General features: G+C 40.0%; 1 protein-coding gene across 1 annotated transcript in view; it reads left to right on the top strand.

Annotated features, from left to right (window-relative positions):
- The window catches only part of dnah3 (dynein axonemal heavy chain 3), a 36,595-nt gene extending 24,098 nt beyond the window's left edge, over positions 1–12,497 (top strand). The window contains exons 43-62 of the mRNA XM_084738494.1: positions 294–473; positions 565–688; positions 786–942; positions 1,034–1,177; positions 1,852–2,518; positions 2,602–2,767; positions 3,139–3,355; positions 3,448–3,630; positions 3,801–3,999; positions 4,155–4,668; positions 5,226–6,853; positions 7,454–7,679; positions 7,768–8,012; positions 8,120–8,236; positions 9,289–9,446; positions 9,764–9,931; positions 10,034–10,176; positions 10,284–10,488; positions 11,465–11,602; positions 11,700–12,497. Coding sequence (XP_084594620.1) covers positions 294–473; positions 565–688; positions 786–942; positions 1,034–1,177; positions 1,852–2,518; positions 2,602–2,767; positions 3,139–3,355; positions 3,448–3,630; positions 3,801–3,999; positions 4,155–4,668; positions 5,226–6,853; positions 7,454–7,679; positions 7,768–8,012; positions 8,120–8,236; positions 9,289–9,446; positions 9,764–9,931; positions 10,034–10,176; positions 10,284–10,488; positions 11,465–11,602; positions 11,700–12,053 — 5,933 coding nt within the window. The 3' untranslated portion in view covers positions 12,054–12,497. The remainder of the gene's footprint in view (positions 1–293; positions 474–564; positions 689–785; positions 943–1,033; positions 1,178–1,851; positions 2,519–2,601; positions 2,768–3,138; positions 3,356–3,447; positions 3,631–3,800; positions 4,000–4,154; positions 4,669–5,225; positions 6,854–7,453; positions 7,680–7,767; positions 8,013–8,119; positions 8,237–9,288; positions 9,447–9,763; positions 9,932–10,033; positions 10,177–10,283; positions 10,489–11,464; positions 11,603–11,699) is intronic.
- Positions 12,498–16,858: the final 4,361 nt, after the last annotated feature.

Genomic DNA, 16,858 nt, shown 5'->3' on the forward strand with positions numbered 1-16,858 from the left:
AGCAAAATATATTTTAGCCACTACTTTATTACAGTACCCACATTAGATGACGGTTCGACACAGCTAGTTTAAGTGTATGCTATATTTAGAATATTTCCACTGCTTTACCATCACACAGCTTTTTCGAACAATTATGTAAGTCAGATATTGCTGTCTCTCACTCAACCAGCAGTCACTGGCAAAATCAGTAATGACCGCCATCTACTGTAGGTAATACACTAACTATACAACCTCACTTAAAAAATCCAAACCGTCCATTTATGTAGTGTTTGATAGTCATCTCTTCTACATAGATGATCTGAATATGCCAGCTAAGGAAATCTATGGTGCCCAACCCCCAATCGAGCTGTTGAGGCAGTGGATTGACCATCATCACTGGTATGACAAGAAGGACACCTCCAGACTGAACATAGTGGATGTGCTGTTTCTGTCTGCAATGGGGCCTCCTGGTGGTGGCAAAAATGACATTACAGGTATTGTTGAGATGAATATTTATTAAATATTTGCAATTTCTTTAAAGAAAGCAGCAGCAATAAAGTAATGATAAAATATTTGAAATGCTAGGCCGCTTCTCCCGCCACTTGAATATCATCACAATTGATTCCTTTGATGATGAAACACTGACCAAGATATTCACATCCATTACTGACTGGCACTTCAGTAAGGGCTTTGATGCCTCTTTCTACAGGTAACTTACCAAATGTGTATTATAATGTCTTACAGCTGTAGAATTATATAAATGGTCTCTATCAGAGAGATGTACCGTATTTTGTCTTGTGTCCAAGGCTTGGCAAGATCTTGGTCCAGGCCACCATGGCTGTCTATAAAGACACCATGGACAGCTTCCTCCCCACCCCATCTAAGTCCCATTACATCTTCAACCTACGAGATTTTGCTCGAGTGATACGAGGCGTGCTCCTGGCTCCGCATACACACATGCAGGTAAGAGTGGAAATAATAGTGATATGTTTGAATGAATTGTATTGAATTTCTGTATCTCTTTCTCATGTATGTTGTGTACCACATATGTCAGGACGGAGATAAACTGATCCGCCTGTGGATCCATGAGGTCTACCGTGTTTTCTATGACCGACTCATTGACGACGAAGACAAGGAGACATTCTTTGGCATCGTCAAAGACAGGACATCAAACTTCTTTAAGCAGAGTGTGGAAAAGGTACGTATTTGATTAGTACATACACACACACACACACACACACACACACACACACACACACACACAGTCAGCAGTTAACTTTCAGCAGTTCTGACATTTTTCATGTTATCTCACAAATTATGAGCAAATATGACTTGGAAAAAAGCTCTTTTAGCTCAGTTTAGTAGATTTGGTGTGAATCATTCCTAAGTGTTTCTGCTTGTAGATACATTTTGTCCTTCAGTAACTACCTCTGAATTCATGTGCTAGTTGGAAAGTACAAATCTAAAGGCCCAAATGCACTGAAAGCAATAATTGTTGTGCCTCATTTGACATGCATCAGTGGATGCTCCTGTGGCACACCGCAGGCATCAGATTTGAAATGCCAACACCTCAGAGCCAGCCGTATTTTGGGAAAAGGTCATTTTTTTGTGTATCTGTGTGTTTATTTTGTATTATCATTAATATTATTATCATTATTAATGTATTTCTTGAATAAAATATAGTCTTCTTGGGGAATAATGTTGCAGTGTAGTTTCTACGTCACTGATAAAACCCAAAACTATACAGTAACAATAGGATATCTGATCAAAAAAAGTTTTTGTATCATGTTGACACTTCTGTCCATATTTACACCACTACCACCAAACTCTAACTTCTGTGTTTAATCCATAACCTCTCCTATTGATATCTAGCTTCTGAGCCATCTAAACCCAGATGGAAAAGTAGCAGACGAGAGCATCCGTAGCTTGTTCTTCGGTGACTACGCCAAGCCTGATTCTGACATTAGGGCCTACGATGAAATCACAGACTTGCGTGCCTTACAAGAGGTGATGGAGTTCTACCTGGATGAGTACAACAGCTGCAGCAAGGCACCCATGTCCCTAGTAATGTTCAAATTTGCCATTGAACACATTTCCCGCATCTGCCGCGTGCTAAAACAAGACAACGGGCACCTTCTACTTGTTGGCATTGGTGGTTCGGGGCGTCAGAGTGCCACCAAGCTGGGCACCTTCATCAATGATTATGTACTGTTTCAGATTGAGTTGACCAAGGGCTACAGCATGTCAGACTGGCGTGATGACCTGAAGCGTATGATGCTTAAAGCTGGCATTGAGGGAAAGAGCCTTGTGTTCCTGTTCAGTGACAGCCAAATAAAGGATGAAGCCATGTTAGAGGACATCAACATGCTACTCAACACTGGTGATGTGCCGAACATCTTTGCTGCAGATGAACGTGCTGACATCATAGAGAAAATGCAGGGTATCGCCCGAATGGAGGGGAAAAAGATTGATGCCACTCCGCTCTCCATGTACAACTTCTTCATCGACCGTGTGAAAGCCAACCTTCACATTGTGCTAGGTAGGAACCTTTATGTGTCCCTTTTCTTTGTCTGACTAAAGTTTTAGCAAGTATTTGTAACTGGGAATTATTGTAATCAACAGCCATGAGTCCAATCGGTGATGCGTTTAGGAACCGACTTCGGATGTTCCCCTCTCTTATCAACTGCTGCACCATTGACTGGTTCCACGCGTGGCCGAATGATGCATTGGAGATGGTGGCCCACAAGTTCCTAGAGGATGTAGAAATGGACAGTGACATCAGACTGGCGTAAGGACATTAAAATGATGAAAAAAAATGTGACTAATTTCCATGGAATACCATTAGGACCAGACATAAGCGGGGAAAATGAGATGAAGAAGATTTCTTTTTAATTTTTTGTTTATTTTCAACTTTAAGTAACAGTGCCAGGTAAAAAAATGTTGAAAATAAAAATGAAATTTCAAGGATGAAGTCAAAATGTTGAGAATAAAGTTGAAATGTGGAGAATAAGACAATTTTTAAGTACAACATTTCGACATAACATTTCAGATATTATTCTGTACATTCCAGCTGCATAACAGTGGCATGGACTTAATTTGCATCTTGCAGTGTGCGGTACACCCACATCTTGTTTTGTTTTTCTATCTTTTATATCTCAGGGTGGTGGAGATGTGCAAGACCTTCCAGACAAGTGTGAGAGAGATGTCTCAAAGGTACTTTTCCAGACTGAGGAGACACAACTACGTCACGCCCACCTCCTACCTGGAACTTATCCTCACCTTCAAGACTCTGCTCAACGTCAAGAGGAATGAAGTGGATACTGCGAGGAACCGCTATATTGTTGGTCTCCAGAAACTGGAGTTTGCAGCATCTCAGGTGTTGTACCCTGTCAAGCAATTTTACCTTGGATGTTACCTTTTTTTCTTTGACTAAATGAATCATCATCCAACCTGATACAATGTCCACAGGTGTCAGTGATGCAGGAGGAGCTGACAGCCTTGCAGCCAGAGCTGATTCAGACCTCAGCTGAAACAGATAAGATGATGGTTAAGATAGAGGGGGAAACAGTGGAGGTGGATGCTAAGAAAGAACTTGTGTCTGCTGATGAGAAAGTAGCTAATGAAGCAGCAGCTGCAGCCCAGGCCATTAAGGTATTCATGTATTTTACAAACAGAAATGGTCCATAATTTATGCAGCTTTCAAATCTTTTTTCTCTCAAATATATCTGATAGTTTTAAAGATGTTAAAAATCATGCAGTAGGTATTTGCAGTATTTCAGTTTACATCAGACACTGATTGTTGTGTACTGGGTGTTTTTCAGGATGAGTGTGAAGGAGACTTGGCAGAAGCAATGCCTGCATTGGAAGCTGCCCTGGCAGCCCTGGACACCTTAAAACCTGCAGACATTACAGTGGTCAAGTCTATGCAGAACCCACCAGGTCTAGTCAAACTAGTCATGGAGTCTATCTGTGTCATGAAGGGCATCAAACCTGAGAGAAAACCTGATCCTAGTGGCTCAGGTAAGATCATAGCTTTGAAAGTGTGATTTTTATATGGTATCATTCTCATTGACAAAGGTTTATGCTGTACTAAATATACAAATATTCAGCTCAATAACAGAATATTGACAGAACAGAAGATAACAGAATTAATATTTCATATAAATATGTTGCAGGCAAGATGGTTGAGGACTTCTGGGGTCCCTCGAAAAAGCTCCTTGGAGACCTTAAGTTTTTGGAAAGCCTCAAAGCCTATGACAAAGACAACATCCCTGCCCCCTACATCAAGAAAATCAGAGATAAATTCATCGACAACCCTGAGTTCCAGCCCTCTGTTATTAAAAATGTCTCCTCAGCTTGTGAGGGTCTCTGCAAATGGGTGCGAGCAATGGAAGTGTATGAGCGTGTAGCCAAAGTGGTTGCCCCCAAGAAGCAGAAACTGAAACTGGCTGAGGAAGAGCTCGCTGTACAGATGGAAATGTTGGCTGTGAAAAGAGCGGAGCTGAAAGAAGTCGAGGACCGACTGCAGATCCTGAATGATGATTTGGATGCCATGATTAGTAAGAAGAAAGACCTAGAGGACAACATTGAACTGTGTTCTCAGAAGCTGATCAGGGCAGAGAAGCTGATTGGAGGACTGGGTGGGGAGAAGGACAGATGGACAGAGGCTGCAAGGCAATTGGGGATTAGGTACATCAAAATATACTGTATATTAATCTTTGCTAATTTACCCTTCCTAAGTCCTGCCCATTTCTGCACTGTGCTCCAACAAAAGCAAGCAGTGGAACATCAGTCAACTTTCTCCTCTTCATTTTCCCGCACACGGTGTTTCTTCCCAGGTGGCTCAGTTGATGGAGCATGCACCTCATGTGTAGTTACAACTTAAGCTAGCTAATGTTAGTAAAACACTAGCTACATAATTAGCTAACATTTGATGAAGATTAGCTATGAGATGTAACTAGCTCGTTAACGATTTATGTAGATTTGTTAACTAGTTAGGTAGTGCTAATTAGCTTGCTTTCACTGGTCCCCCAGCAACATCTTTTAACAATTTTAACGTTTTATTTTTCTTTTCAATATAGATGAGCCTAGCACATAGCATATCTGTGGACAGGAAACAGGAAAGAAGAAAGTTCACACAGGTTCCAAATAGGGGCGGGACTAAAGATAGGTCATTTGTCATGATATCTGGTGTGATGTGCTAAGTTTAATTTTAATCGAATTGGCATTATATTTTCCTTCTGCAGATACACCAACCTGACAGGTGACATACTCCTCTCTTCAGGAACTGTATCTTACCTTGGGGCATTTACAGTAGACTATCGTGTTGAGTGCCAGGAGCAGTGGCATATCCTGTGCCAGGAGAAGAAAATCCCCTGCTCTGAAGACTTTACCCTCAGCAACACCCTGGGCAACCAGGTGGCCATCAGGGCGTGGCAGATTGCTGGTCTGCCAGTGGACTCCTTCTCCACAGACAACGGGATCATTGTGTTTAACTCCCGTAGGTGGCCCCTAATGATTGACCCTCAAGGTCAAGCCAACAAGTGGATCAAGAACATGGAGAAGGCTAATAAGCTATCTGTCATCAAACTGTCTGATGGAAACTATGTGAGAATCTTGGAGAACTGCATCCAGTTTGGCACACCGGTTCTTTTGGAGAATGTTGGAGAGGAACTTGATCCGGTACTTGAGCCTGTGTTGCTGAAGCAGACCTTCAAACAGCAGGGTGTTGAGTACATGAAGATAGGAGAGAACATTGTGGAATATTCTAAAGACTTTTTGTTCTACATGACCACTGGATTGAGGAACCCTCATTACCTCCCAGAAGTGGCTGTCAAAGTCTGTCTGCTGAACTTTATGATCACGCCACAAGGCCTACAGGACCAGCTTTTAGGACTTGTAGCAGCCAAAGAGAAACCTGAGCTGGAAGAGAAGAAGAACCAGCTCATTCTGGAGAGTGCTGCCAACAACAAGCAGCTGAAAGAAATTGAGGATAAAATCTTACAAGTGCTCTCCTCTTCTGAGGGCAACATCTTGGAGGATGAGACTGCCATTAAAATCTTGTCGTCCTCCAAAGTCCTCTCTGAGGAGATTTCAGAGAAGCAAAAAATAGCCAGCATCACAGAGAAAGAGATTGATGACACTCGAATGGGTTATCGTCCTGTGGCTGAGCACTCCTCCATTTTGTTTTTCTGTATCTCAGAATTGGCCAACATTGAGCCAATGTACCAGTACTCCCTTACCTGGTTCATCAGTCTTTACATACATTCCATTGCTAAAAGTGTGAAGAGCGATGAAGTGGCTGAAAGAATCAACAATATCATTGAGCACTTTACTCTCAGCATCTACAACAATGTGTGCCGCTCGCTTTTTGAGAAAGATAAGCTGCTTTTCTCCTTGCTGCTCACGGTAGGCATCATGCAGGGTAAGGACCAGGTCGATGACCAAGTCTGGCGTTTCCTTCTAACAGGTGGCATTGCTCTGGATAACCCTTACCCCAACCCAGCTGCAGAGTGGCTGTCTGACAAATCCTGGTCTGAAATCGTCAGGGCGTCCAAACTTCCAAACCTGGATGGTTTCTTTGAGCATGTCCAAGACAACATCTCCAAATGGAAGAAGCTCTATGATTCAGGAAAGCCCCACAAGGACCAGTTACCTGACCAGTGGAGTGAGCTGGTTGGGATGGACAAAATGGTAGTAATCAGGTGCTTCAGGCCAGATAAACTAGTTCCAGCAGTGCAGGATTTTATAGTGGAAAACATGGGACAGGCCTACATTGAACCGCCCACCTTTGACTTGGCAGAGAGTTACAAAGACTCCAGCTGCTGCTCTCCACTCATCTTTGTGTTGTCACCAGGATCTGATCCAACTGCAGGTAACAGATTGAAGACGTGTGACCTTCCTGCATTTTAACACACAATAGCTCCACACTGTCTAGTCAATTTACAATAAAGCTGTGTTTCCATCCAAAGTCCCCACGACTTTTAGTCCCATGAACTACTTTTCAAGGAACTAAAAGGTTCCTTCACGTCATTGTTGACTACATGTCCACTGCAGTCTTAAGACTTGTGAAGATTAGGCAAAAAATAGTCTGCTGTCTTCTGTAACTCCATGTTGATGTGTCAAAGCAAAGTATCAGTTGCAGATTTTTTGACAGTGGGTGCTGAAGAAAAATGCTGTGATTACTTGACAATCAGAAATGTACAGCACAGCAACTCCCACCTCCAAGGTTCCTATACTCTTAGAAAGTACTATACCCAAGCAGGGACTGTTTGGGTGCAAAATAATGTTCCTGGAACTTAATTTAGACCCTGGTCCTTGTGGTGGAAATTCAACTGAGTTCGTCCAAAGGTTACTAGCCCTTGGGGAAAGTTTCTGGGGTGGAAACACAACTTTTAATACATAAAGAAACTTTAAGGTTCAGAGGTGACTTCTGGATGCAAAAGTCTAATAGAAGATTGCATTGTTTCTTCAGGTCTGCTGAAGTTTGCTGATGACCTAGAAATGGGGGGTAGTAAGACCCAAACCATTTCTCTCGGACAGGGGCAAGGACCCATAGCAGCTCAGATGATTGACAAAGCCATCAAAGAAGGCAGCTGGGTGGTCCTGCAGAACTGCCACCTGGCCACCAGCTGGATGCCCACTCTGGAGAGGATCTGTGAGGAAACCATCACCCCAGAAAACACACATCAGAGCTTTAGGTAACAGATTTTACACAGGGAGTTTAACTGTAAGATGGTGTTGCATGAAGACGATGATAAAAGGCAAATATTGTGTCTTGTGTCACAGGTTGTGGTTAACCAGTTATCCATCTGACAAGTTCCCAGTCAGTATCCTGCAAAATGGGCTGAAAATGACCAACGAGCCTCCTAAAGGAATAAGAGCTAATCTGTTGCGCTCCTACTTGAGTCACCCCATCTCTGACCCTGCCTTCTTTGGCAGCTCCAAAAAGCAGGTCATCTGGCAGAAGTTCTTATTTGGTCTCACTTTTTTCCATGCTCTAGTACAGGAGAGGAGGAACTTTGGACCTCTGGGTGAGAATATTGTATTTATCTGTTTTTTTGACACTTTTTGATATTTCAGCATTTTATCATTTTATCATTATTTTTTCGTTATGTGTTATTTGTCAATTTTCTCTCAGGCTGGAATATTCCCTATGAGTTTAATGAATCTGACTTGAGGATCAGTATGAGGCAGATCCAGATGTTCCTGGATGAGTACAATGAGGTTCCACTGGAGGCACTCACCTACCTTACAGGTGAAAGTTTTATAGCTGTTCACACAAAAGGGCATTTATTAACACCAATAAAGCTGGCAGCAAGGTGATATTGTGAGTGGGAACATCACTCTTGAATCACAGGCTATTCCCTGTAAGATGTCCTAAACCTTAGGGCAGGTGTTCTTATTTTTTTTGTTTTTAATCCATGACCATTACTACAAATCACAAATTGGCATCCTAAATTGGCCTCTTTACACATAAATACCATTATTGCAAGGGCTCAGTTCTTGCTTAACTTAATTGTTTGCCACTATACCGACACAGATGCGTGATGCTGATAACTTTTTCTTGTATGCTGACTTGTTTCATAGTCTGTGATTCAATAGATGTCATCATCATGCAGTCTACATACATCAAACTTGTTGTTGTACTCAAGTTGATTAGATCCATGTTGCACAGTATGGCTTCTAATAAACTTATAAGATTGCTGCAATCTCACAGTCTGTATGCACCTGTACAGAAGCTGCTCTGTAGTCTGGTGGTACATTCAAACTGAAAAATAGTCTCTGGTTTCGGTTTCACACAGACATCATTGAGAGTATACTCACCTCATCCATAACAGTTTGGTACAGCAGCTTGGACTTTCATGCACACAGAACACTGCAGTCGTAGTCAACAAATCATCCAAGGTTACTGCCTCCCCCCTTCCATCAGTTCAATCACTTTATTACAAACAAACAAAAGAGCAAAAAAGTAAATATATAATATAATAATAAAATCCCTGCTCACTGGCTCTTCCTGCTGTTGCCTATAAGGTCCATTAGGTCCCTACCTACCAAATCATCCCATATTTTCCCTGCTGCAATAGTCTCACAAACTCTGACACATGTATCTGCACTTAATCCAATGTTGGTCATGTGGCAATTAATAAATGATTGATTGATTAACATTATACATAGATATTCTGTAAATACTGCTTATACTTGGTATATAGTGACATGACTCAAAATATCTTAACATATATCACAACAATGTTTAAGGATTTCCCATTTTACTTTTGCTTTCAATGATCTCTTTTCTTCTTTTCTAAGGTGAGTGCAACTATGGCGGGAGGGTGACAGATGACAAAGACAGACGTCTCCTGATGTCGCTTTTGTCCATCTTCTACAGCTGGGAGCTGATAGAGCAGGAGCATTACCACGTGTGTGAGGGAGATCTGTATTATGTCCCAGCTCATGGCCCCTATCAGGTACTGTCAGAGCTGTGGTCAATTCCTAATTAATGCTGCAGCATACGACTGCCATATCTATCATTATGTCATGTCATGACATAAAGCAGCTGTCTTCTTATGTCATTATGGCCAAAGTAAATGCAGGATTTCATTTAGGCTGGATTAATGTTTGCAATTACTTTGCTATTAAATATTTGTCTGAAATGAAATCTAGTTAATGCTTGGCCTTGAGGGCATGAAGCTCACTATATTTAAAAGTCAAGTAATTCTTTAATCACCTTTTCTGATAAAAAAAAAACCCCAAAAATAATCACAAATAATTTTCCTTATTCCAGACATACGTTAACTACATTCGCAGTCTTCCAATTTGTGCCGATCCTTGTGTGTTCGGACTTCATAGCAACGCTGACATCACAAAGGATAATCAAGAGACCAATCAGCTCCTGGATGGAGTACTGCTGACTCTGCCCAGGCAGTCGGGAGGTGGGGCTAAGTCCCCTCAGGTCTGTGCTGCCTGATGTGTGAAGTATTTTGGCTTATGCTAATTTTCCTGAGATAACACTAAATGCAAACTTGTTTTCTCATATTCACACTTTGTGTTGTAGGAAATTGTAGATGAGCTTGCAGAAGACATCCTGTCTAAGTTCCCAGCAGACTTTGACATCCAAATGGTGATGGATAAATACCCAGTCATGTATGAGGAGTCTATGAACACTGTTTTGAGGCAGGAAGTCATCCGCTTTAATAGGTATTAACTTGTGCTACTGTGCCAATACCAATACACCAATACCAATAAAACACTGAGGAAACCCTTGACAGTTAACACTCGATCACATTCATCTCCCCTCTCAACAGACTCACTCATGTGGTGCGCGTCAGCTTGGTGAACATCCGCAAAGCTTTGAAGGGTCAGATTGTTATGTCTGCTGAACTTGAGAACGTCTTCAGCAGCATGCTGGTGGGCAAGGTGCCTGCTATGTGGGCGGCCAAGTCGTACCCCTCTCTCAAGCCAATGGGGAGCTACGTGACTGATCTCTTAGCCAGGCTGCAGTTCCTTCAAGTAAGTTATGATCGGGTCAGACCTCAAGCCAAGGTAACATATTTACTATGACTGGCACAATGGACAGAAAGGGTATTTTCCATGTTTTTGTGTGTCTAATAGGGACAACAGTTTTTGAAATTTGTCCAGTATTTAGGGAGAGCAGCTGTCAGCCACCAAATAAACTGTAATAAGTATAGTAGTAATGAGTATGTCCACTAAAAGTGTTTGTTTTTGCCACCGACAGGCTCAGGTTGTTATCGGTTGTTATAAGTGTCTGACATTTTGGAAAGGGCCACTACAGATATATACCTTTTTGTTAAACAGTAAGATCCTTTTTTGTTTAATCAGAAATAGCTGCTATATCACTTGATGGAAGCAACCAGACTGCGTAGACCAGAACGGTAATTTTGCCTCTCTAGTCTACCACTGTTTGATTGGATAATCGATTGGTTAGCGTGTTTGTGTTATTGTGTGATGGCGTTTTTATATGTGTCTGTTATTGTGTGATCTTTGGAGATTTAATAGGTTAAAAACCTATCAAGGGAGAAGTAGACAACAGAGGTAAAATTAAAAAAAGAAAAACAAAAATGATCGTACTATTGTACTATAGTGTTCCTTTCCATAATGTTGCCAAACAAATAACAATCTGAGCCTATCAGTGGAAAAAACAAGGACTTTTAGTAGATGTACTTTGACAATGCACAGTTGCCCAGAGGGATTATGTTGCAGCTCTATGTTGGTCTTCTTTAGTGCTGCACCACTTTCAAAATTTGTTGTCCCCAGTAGTCACTTAGACACAAAACGTGAGAGAATAGGGTCCAGGTTGGAAAATAGAGAAGTTACCATTTAATTTAGGGAAATTGATTGAATGTGCATAATGGATAAAATTAAGCTGACCTATTACATTCAGATCATAGTAAAGTTGGTTGTATAGAGAATAGATAACATTTAATTTTTTAATATACTAATACCTATGCATATACTTGGATGACAGGATTGGATCGATAACGGCCCACCTGTGGTCTTCTGGCTCTCTGGCTTCTACTTTACTCAGTCATTTCTCACTGGAGTGGCTCAAAATTTTGCCAGGAAGTACACCATACCCATCGACTACATCGGCTTTGAATTTGAGGCATGCATTTCTGATTTCTGTCATATTCATCATAATGATTTAAAAATGATAATAGGAATATATTGGGTTGATATTCATGCTCAGTGTTGTCCTCCAGGTAACCAAAGAGGAGAGCCATATGGATGAGAAGCCAGAGGACGGGGCCTATATCAGGGGTCTTTTCATGGAGGGGGCACGCTGGGACAGAGAGAACATGGTCATTGGAGAGTCCCTTCCCAAGATTCTCTTTGACTCCTTACCCATCATCAAGCTCAAACCAGGAGAAATGGCCAAGTTTCAGCATGAAAACATCTACGTTTGTCCCGTCTACAAAACCAGCGCCCGCAGAGGGACTTTGTCCACCACTGGCCACTCCACCAACTTTGTCCTGTCCATCGAGCTGCCCTCTGACAAGCCACAGAAACACTGGGTTAACCGCGGTGTGGCATGCCTCTGCCAGCTGGATGACTGAGTACTAGCATCAACTGATTCAGTAAGTTGAGCAATTAAAAAATTATAAATGCCAAAGAAAGCCTACGTGTTTGTTTGCCAAAGTAACGCAGGTGTAAACTGACACAGGTGGACACACATTTGTCCCATATTGGCAACCATGACCACAAGAAACATCTTATTTTTCATAGCAGATGACAATGAAATCTTATGATAACATTCTGTCTTAAAGAAAAACAATTATAACATATCTAGAATGATTTACTGGGAATGAAGTTTTATTTTGGTTCAGTTTTTTACTATGTTACCTGTAAAATATTATTTATTTTCAGTCCTTATTGTGCATTAGATTTTGGTGCACAGCCGTCACCAAACTCATATATACTGATATGTATGTATATTTGCACTTTATTGTACAATTCTATTTTCTATATGGTTATTTATGTTTCACAGTGGGTGGTGGGAAGTAACAAAGTACAAATACTTCCTTAATGTACTTAGGTAGATTTTTCAGGTATTTGAAGTACAGACTTTTATTTTTATTCCCTACATTTTAACATATATATCTGTACTTTTTTGCTCCATACATTTTCAAAACAAGCTTGATACTTTAGTGCATTTGAGAGGAATTTGCATCATTGCACATTGCCTTCCCACCATCAAGACTAATAAATGGATGCAAATGGGAACATAGAAAAAAATATTTCTTGATCTTGCCATCAGCGCATATCACGCATAACAGACATAACAAGATGAAAATGACATAAAATGAAAAAAGACATAACAAGACAAAATGAAAATAAACAAAAATTGTAAAAAGCCAAACAAACAAAAAAACACATAAAAGACGTAGCAAGACACAAAAGAAATAACAAGATGAAAATGAAGTAAAAGATGCAATATTATGAAACAGAGAAGAGGAGACTTGACTGTGGAGAAAAGGTGAGGTCCACTTGGCTTTGAACAGAAACAGTCGGTAGGAGTAAAGACAGGAGCCTGTACTTTCACTTTTACTTAAGTAAGAAAGTTGAATTTGTACTTTTGCTCTCAGTAGAGTCTGTACCTGTGAGTACAGAATTTGTGTACTTTTGCCACCTGGGGTTATTGCAGAGATTTATTACTTGATAATAAAGTCAACATAATGTCAAAACAACTGGGATGATGTCAGTATTTATGATGCTCTCTTATCTGTCCATGTTCATTTCCAAGGGAATTTTAATGTTTCTGGTGATTTCTGTAGCATAATGTCCATCTGGAATACATGTGAGTAGTTGTTCCAGTAGTAGTAGCAGTTCTCAAGTCACAAGTCCACCCAGCAGTATGCTCTGAAGGCTAACACTAGATGGCAGCAAAGGCAAACCAGTATTGCACAGCTCTGCCATTTGGTACCCACAATGCCTCTTCACTGAGATCCAGTCTCCACAATCATACATTTATGTCAGGCTTAACTAGTGCATGACTTATGATGATTTAATGCATGAATTAATGCAGGATGTATCATGAAATCCTGTTAATCATAAATGATCGAGTCACTATGACTTCATGTGATTAGTTCACACTTCATAGATCATCAGTTAAGGAATGTGAACGCACTGTTACTTCATGCTTTAATTGGTTTGCTATCAAGTTAGCTGGATTCCAGTTACTTAAAGCTTTGTTTATGTAACTGTATTTATGTTTATTATATATATTTTTACATCTGTTAATTAGCTACCTTAAAGACAAAGCCCCATAATGCAATGAGAAGCAGCTTTTGGAGAGGCTGAGGGAATACATAAATTAAATTTTATGTAACAAGAATCACATATCAATTAATGCATAGAGTAGCTGTGAATTCACATTCCTTAACTGTTGTTCTGTTAAGTGTGAACTCATCACATGAAGTCATAGTGACTTGATCATTTGTTAGTTGGGAGCAACAGGATTTTATAACACACCGTGCATTAATTCATGCATTAAATCATCATGAGTCACGCATTAGTTAAGCATTACTTAAATAATATGATTTGTAACCTTCATGTTAAGTGTTACCCTTTTTATGTACATTAATGTATGTATTGATGTGTATTCATGAAGCTAAACAGTGTGCCATCGAGTGCAAGTATGGGTTGTGGGAAATGGTTCTTAATTTTGATGCTGACATAAAAAATATCATTGTTGGGACATATATGAGTTGCCAAAATATTTTGACATTAGTGTCACTTGTGGTAATTATGTCAAATCATTAGCAAGAGCAAAAACAGTTTGTGAGAGTGCGATAACAGACCACCTATGTCTGTGTGAGGGCTGCATGATGCCAAATACCTGCCTCACCATCCCTGATTGAAGTCTGGCTGGGTGTGTGGCAATGATTTTCTGTCCCCGCAAGCAGATTGATGACTTAATTATGAAATGCTGAGATTCAGTACAGGATAAATGCTCTCTGCATACGGGCAGGACGCCACAAATCACCGCTGAGCCTTTTCATGATGGACCTGATTCAACCAAACTTTTGTGAAAGGAAGTTGTACATTAAATAGTGGTATAGTTTTACATACTCAGACGGCTGGTGAGTGGTGGTGCCTGGCTGATGCTGTTTTTATGTCAGCAATGCTTGATGTTCTCTATAGTCAGCACTTGTGGGTTCAGACATAATTCATCTGACATCTGAATTCAGCTGCAGCATCAATACGCACCCCAGGGCATAAAGTACTGCAACATTAAATCTGTTTATTATAAAACACAGCTGATGCAGGCTCCTGTGAGAGAAGCTCCTAACTTCAGTAGTGACCTTTTGTTCAGTGATAGAAGGAGACATACTTATACATCTCCAGGATCCCACCTATAACTATGCTATAAAAAAAAAACTTAAAAAGTAAAGGAACCAGCAGCAAAGCCTTTTTGAGTTTACTTGACTAAGGGCTAATTCGTTTCGTGGTCTCAAGTCAAGAAAACTTCATTCAAACTACATTTGATGAGTTGAAAACTGTGTTTGTATAACAGTATAAAACAATTTATGTATACAAAGTATCCAAAGTTTATAAGTCATGTATGTATACCTGTTATATTTCAAATCCAGTGTTTTCTTATTGTGAGAAGAAAAATATCCCCAAATATGTATTTTTACACAGTGCTGTTTATGTGTTTTTGATCTATAAGAACACACAGTGTCAAGTTCATTAAATATAATAATTTAAGTTATATTAAGTGTTCTGCATGAGTAGAACTAAACAGTAATGGTAAGTTTGACCAACCTTAGATACCACTTTGAGTGAACTTCTTAACCTAAGTTGAAGTAACAAATTAGCCTTTAGTTAAGTAAACGAAAAAGGCTTTTCTTTTTTTTTTTTACAGTGTTCCTTGGAGTACAGTCTGACCCCAGCTCAAGTTTAGTTGTGCTCTCAAAATATTCAGAGTTTTTAAACACCTGCAAGAGAAAGATCAAGCTACCCGGCATTGTGTCACCCTGCCTCTTGTCTCTTCAAGCTAATGCGTTGAATGTCCTCCTGAAAAAGCCCTCTGGAAAAAACAGATGATCATTTCCCTTTAATGAAAATGACCGAAGTGTGTGTGCCAAGAGGAGCACAACACAGAAATGTCCCCCCAACGCTTTATGAGAGTGCAACACCTCTATTTATTCAGCGCTGCATCACAAAAACTCAACTTCAGTTTTCTGTGCAAGGGCACACCGGTACACAGCTTTTATTGCAGTCATTACATTATGTTAATGTTGGGCTGATAATGAAATGGAAGAACCTCCTGTCTTTTCAGATAACGTTCTCCTAAATGATTAGCTCTACGTATACTGTGTTTTATTATGCGGAATTACGCTGAAAATTTAGGAACATAAATCTCACAGCACATTGTTTTTTTTGTCAGTGAACGCCGCACTGACCTTGATTTGTGTAAGTATTGGTATAACTGTGTGTCCACAAGCAGAATCATTTCAGCTATTTAGAGCTTGTTGTTTGTCTCGCAGAGTCACAGAAACACTGCAGCTCAGGCGATGTGGACGGCAGTCTACCTACAGGACCTTGATGCACCTATTTCTTTGTGTAACAGTTCCAGTAAATGCAAGAAAGTGAACTCATTCACTTTATTTGGCATTTACCCTTGAGGACGGCATCTTGGCATCTATCCCTGAGCAATGAATCACAAAAATGTGCCCTTGAGTCCTTGAGCAAAATCCATGACCTTGATTTCCATTCAATTTTAGAAAGACAGTTGATGGTGCTTTCTAGTGTGCGTGTGTGTGTGTGTGTGTGTGTGTGTGCGCGCGCTTGTGCAATAGTCTGCCTCAAAATGCACACCAGAAAAGAATATTAATTTGACTGCAAGTCTAAAATAAACTGACAGTGGCTTATTTTCTCCAAAGATAGTTAAGATTTCTACATATGCCATTGATTAAATTTGTCAGTACATATTTTTTGTTGACAGTGCAGATCAATATCTTAATTCTAAATATTATCAGTATAATAAATATTATGATGGTATCAATTTTATGCACAAATACACCCTTAATGTGTTGAAAAGGCGGCAACACCTCCTAGTATAGGAACCCCTGTTATAAAGTGTTTATAAGTTGTAAGTAAAGACAACTTAATAGAGCTGCTGTTATAAATGTTAATAAGTCATTAATTAAGGGTTTTAATGATCAGATGTGCAGTTATAAACGTTTATAATTCAGTAATAAATGGTTTTAATTATCAAGTGTGCACTGCAGTTATAATAGGTCATTAATAAAGAGTTCTTGTGTAAAGTCTGCAGTTACAACTATTCATAAGGGATTAATAAAGGGTTTTATTCATCAAATCTGAAATTATAAATAATGATAATACTGATAATGTT

The sequence above is a fragment of the Lutjanus erythropterus genome, chromosome 16, assembly GCF_056507025.1.
Source record: "Lutjanus erythropterus isolate fLutEry1 chromosome 16, fLutEry1.hap2, whole genome shotgun sequence".
NCBI classification, from domain to species: domain Eukaryota; kingdom Metazoa; phylum Chordata; class Actinopteri; order Lutjaniformes; family Lutjanidae; genus Lutjanus; species Lutjanus erythropterus.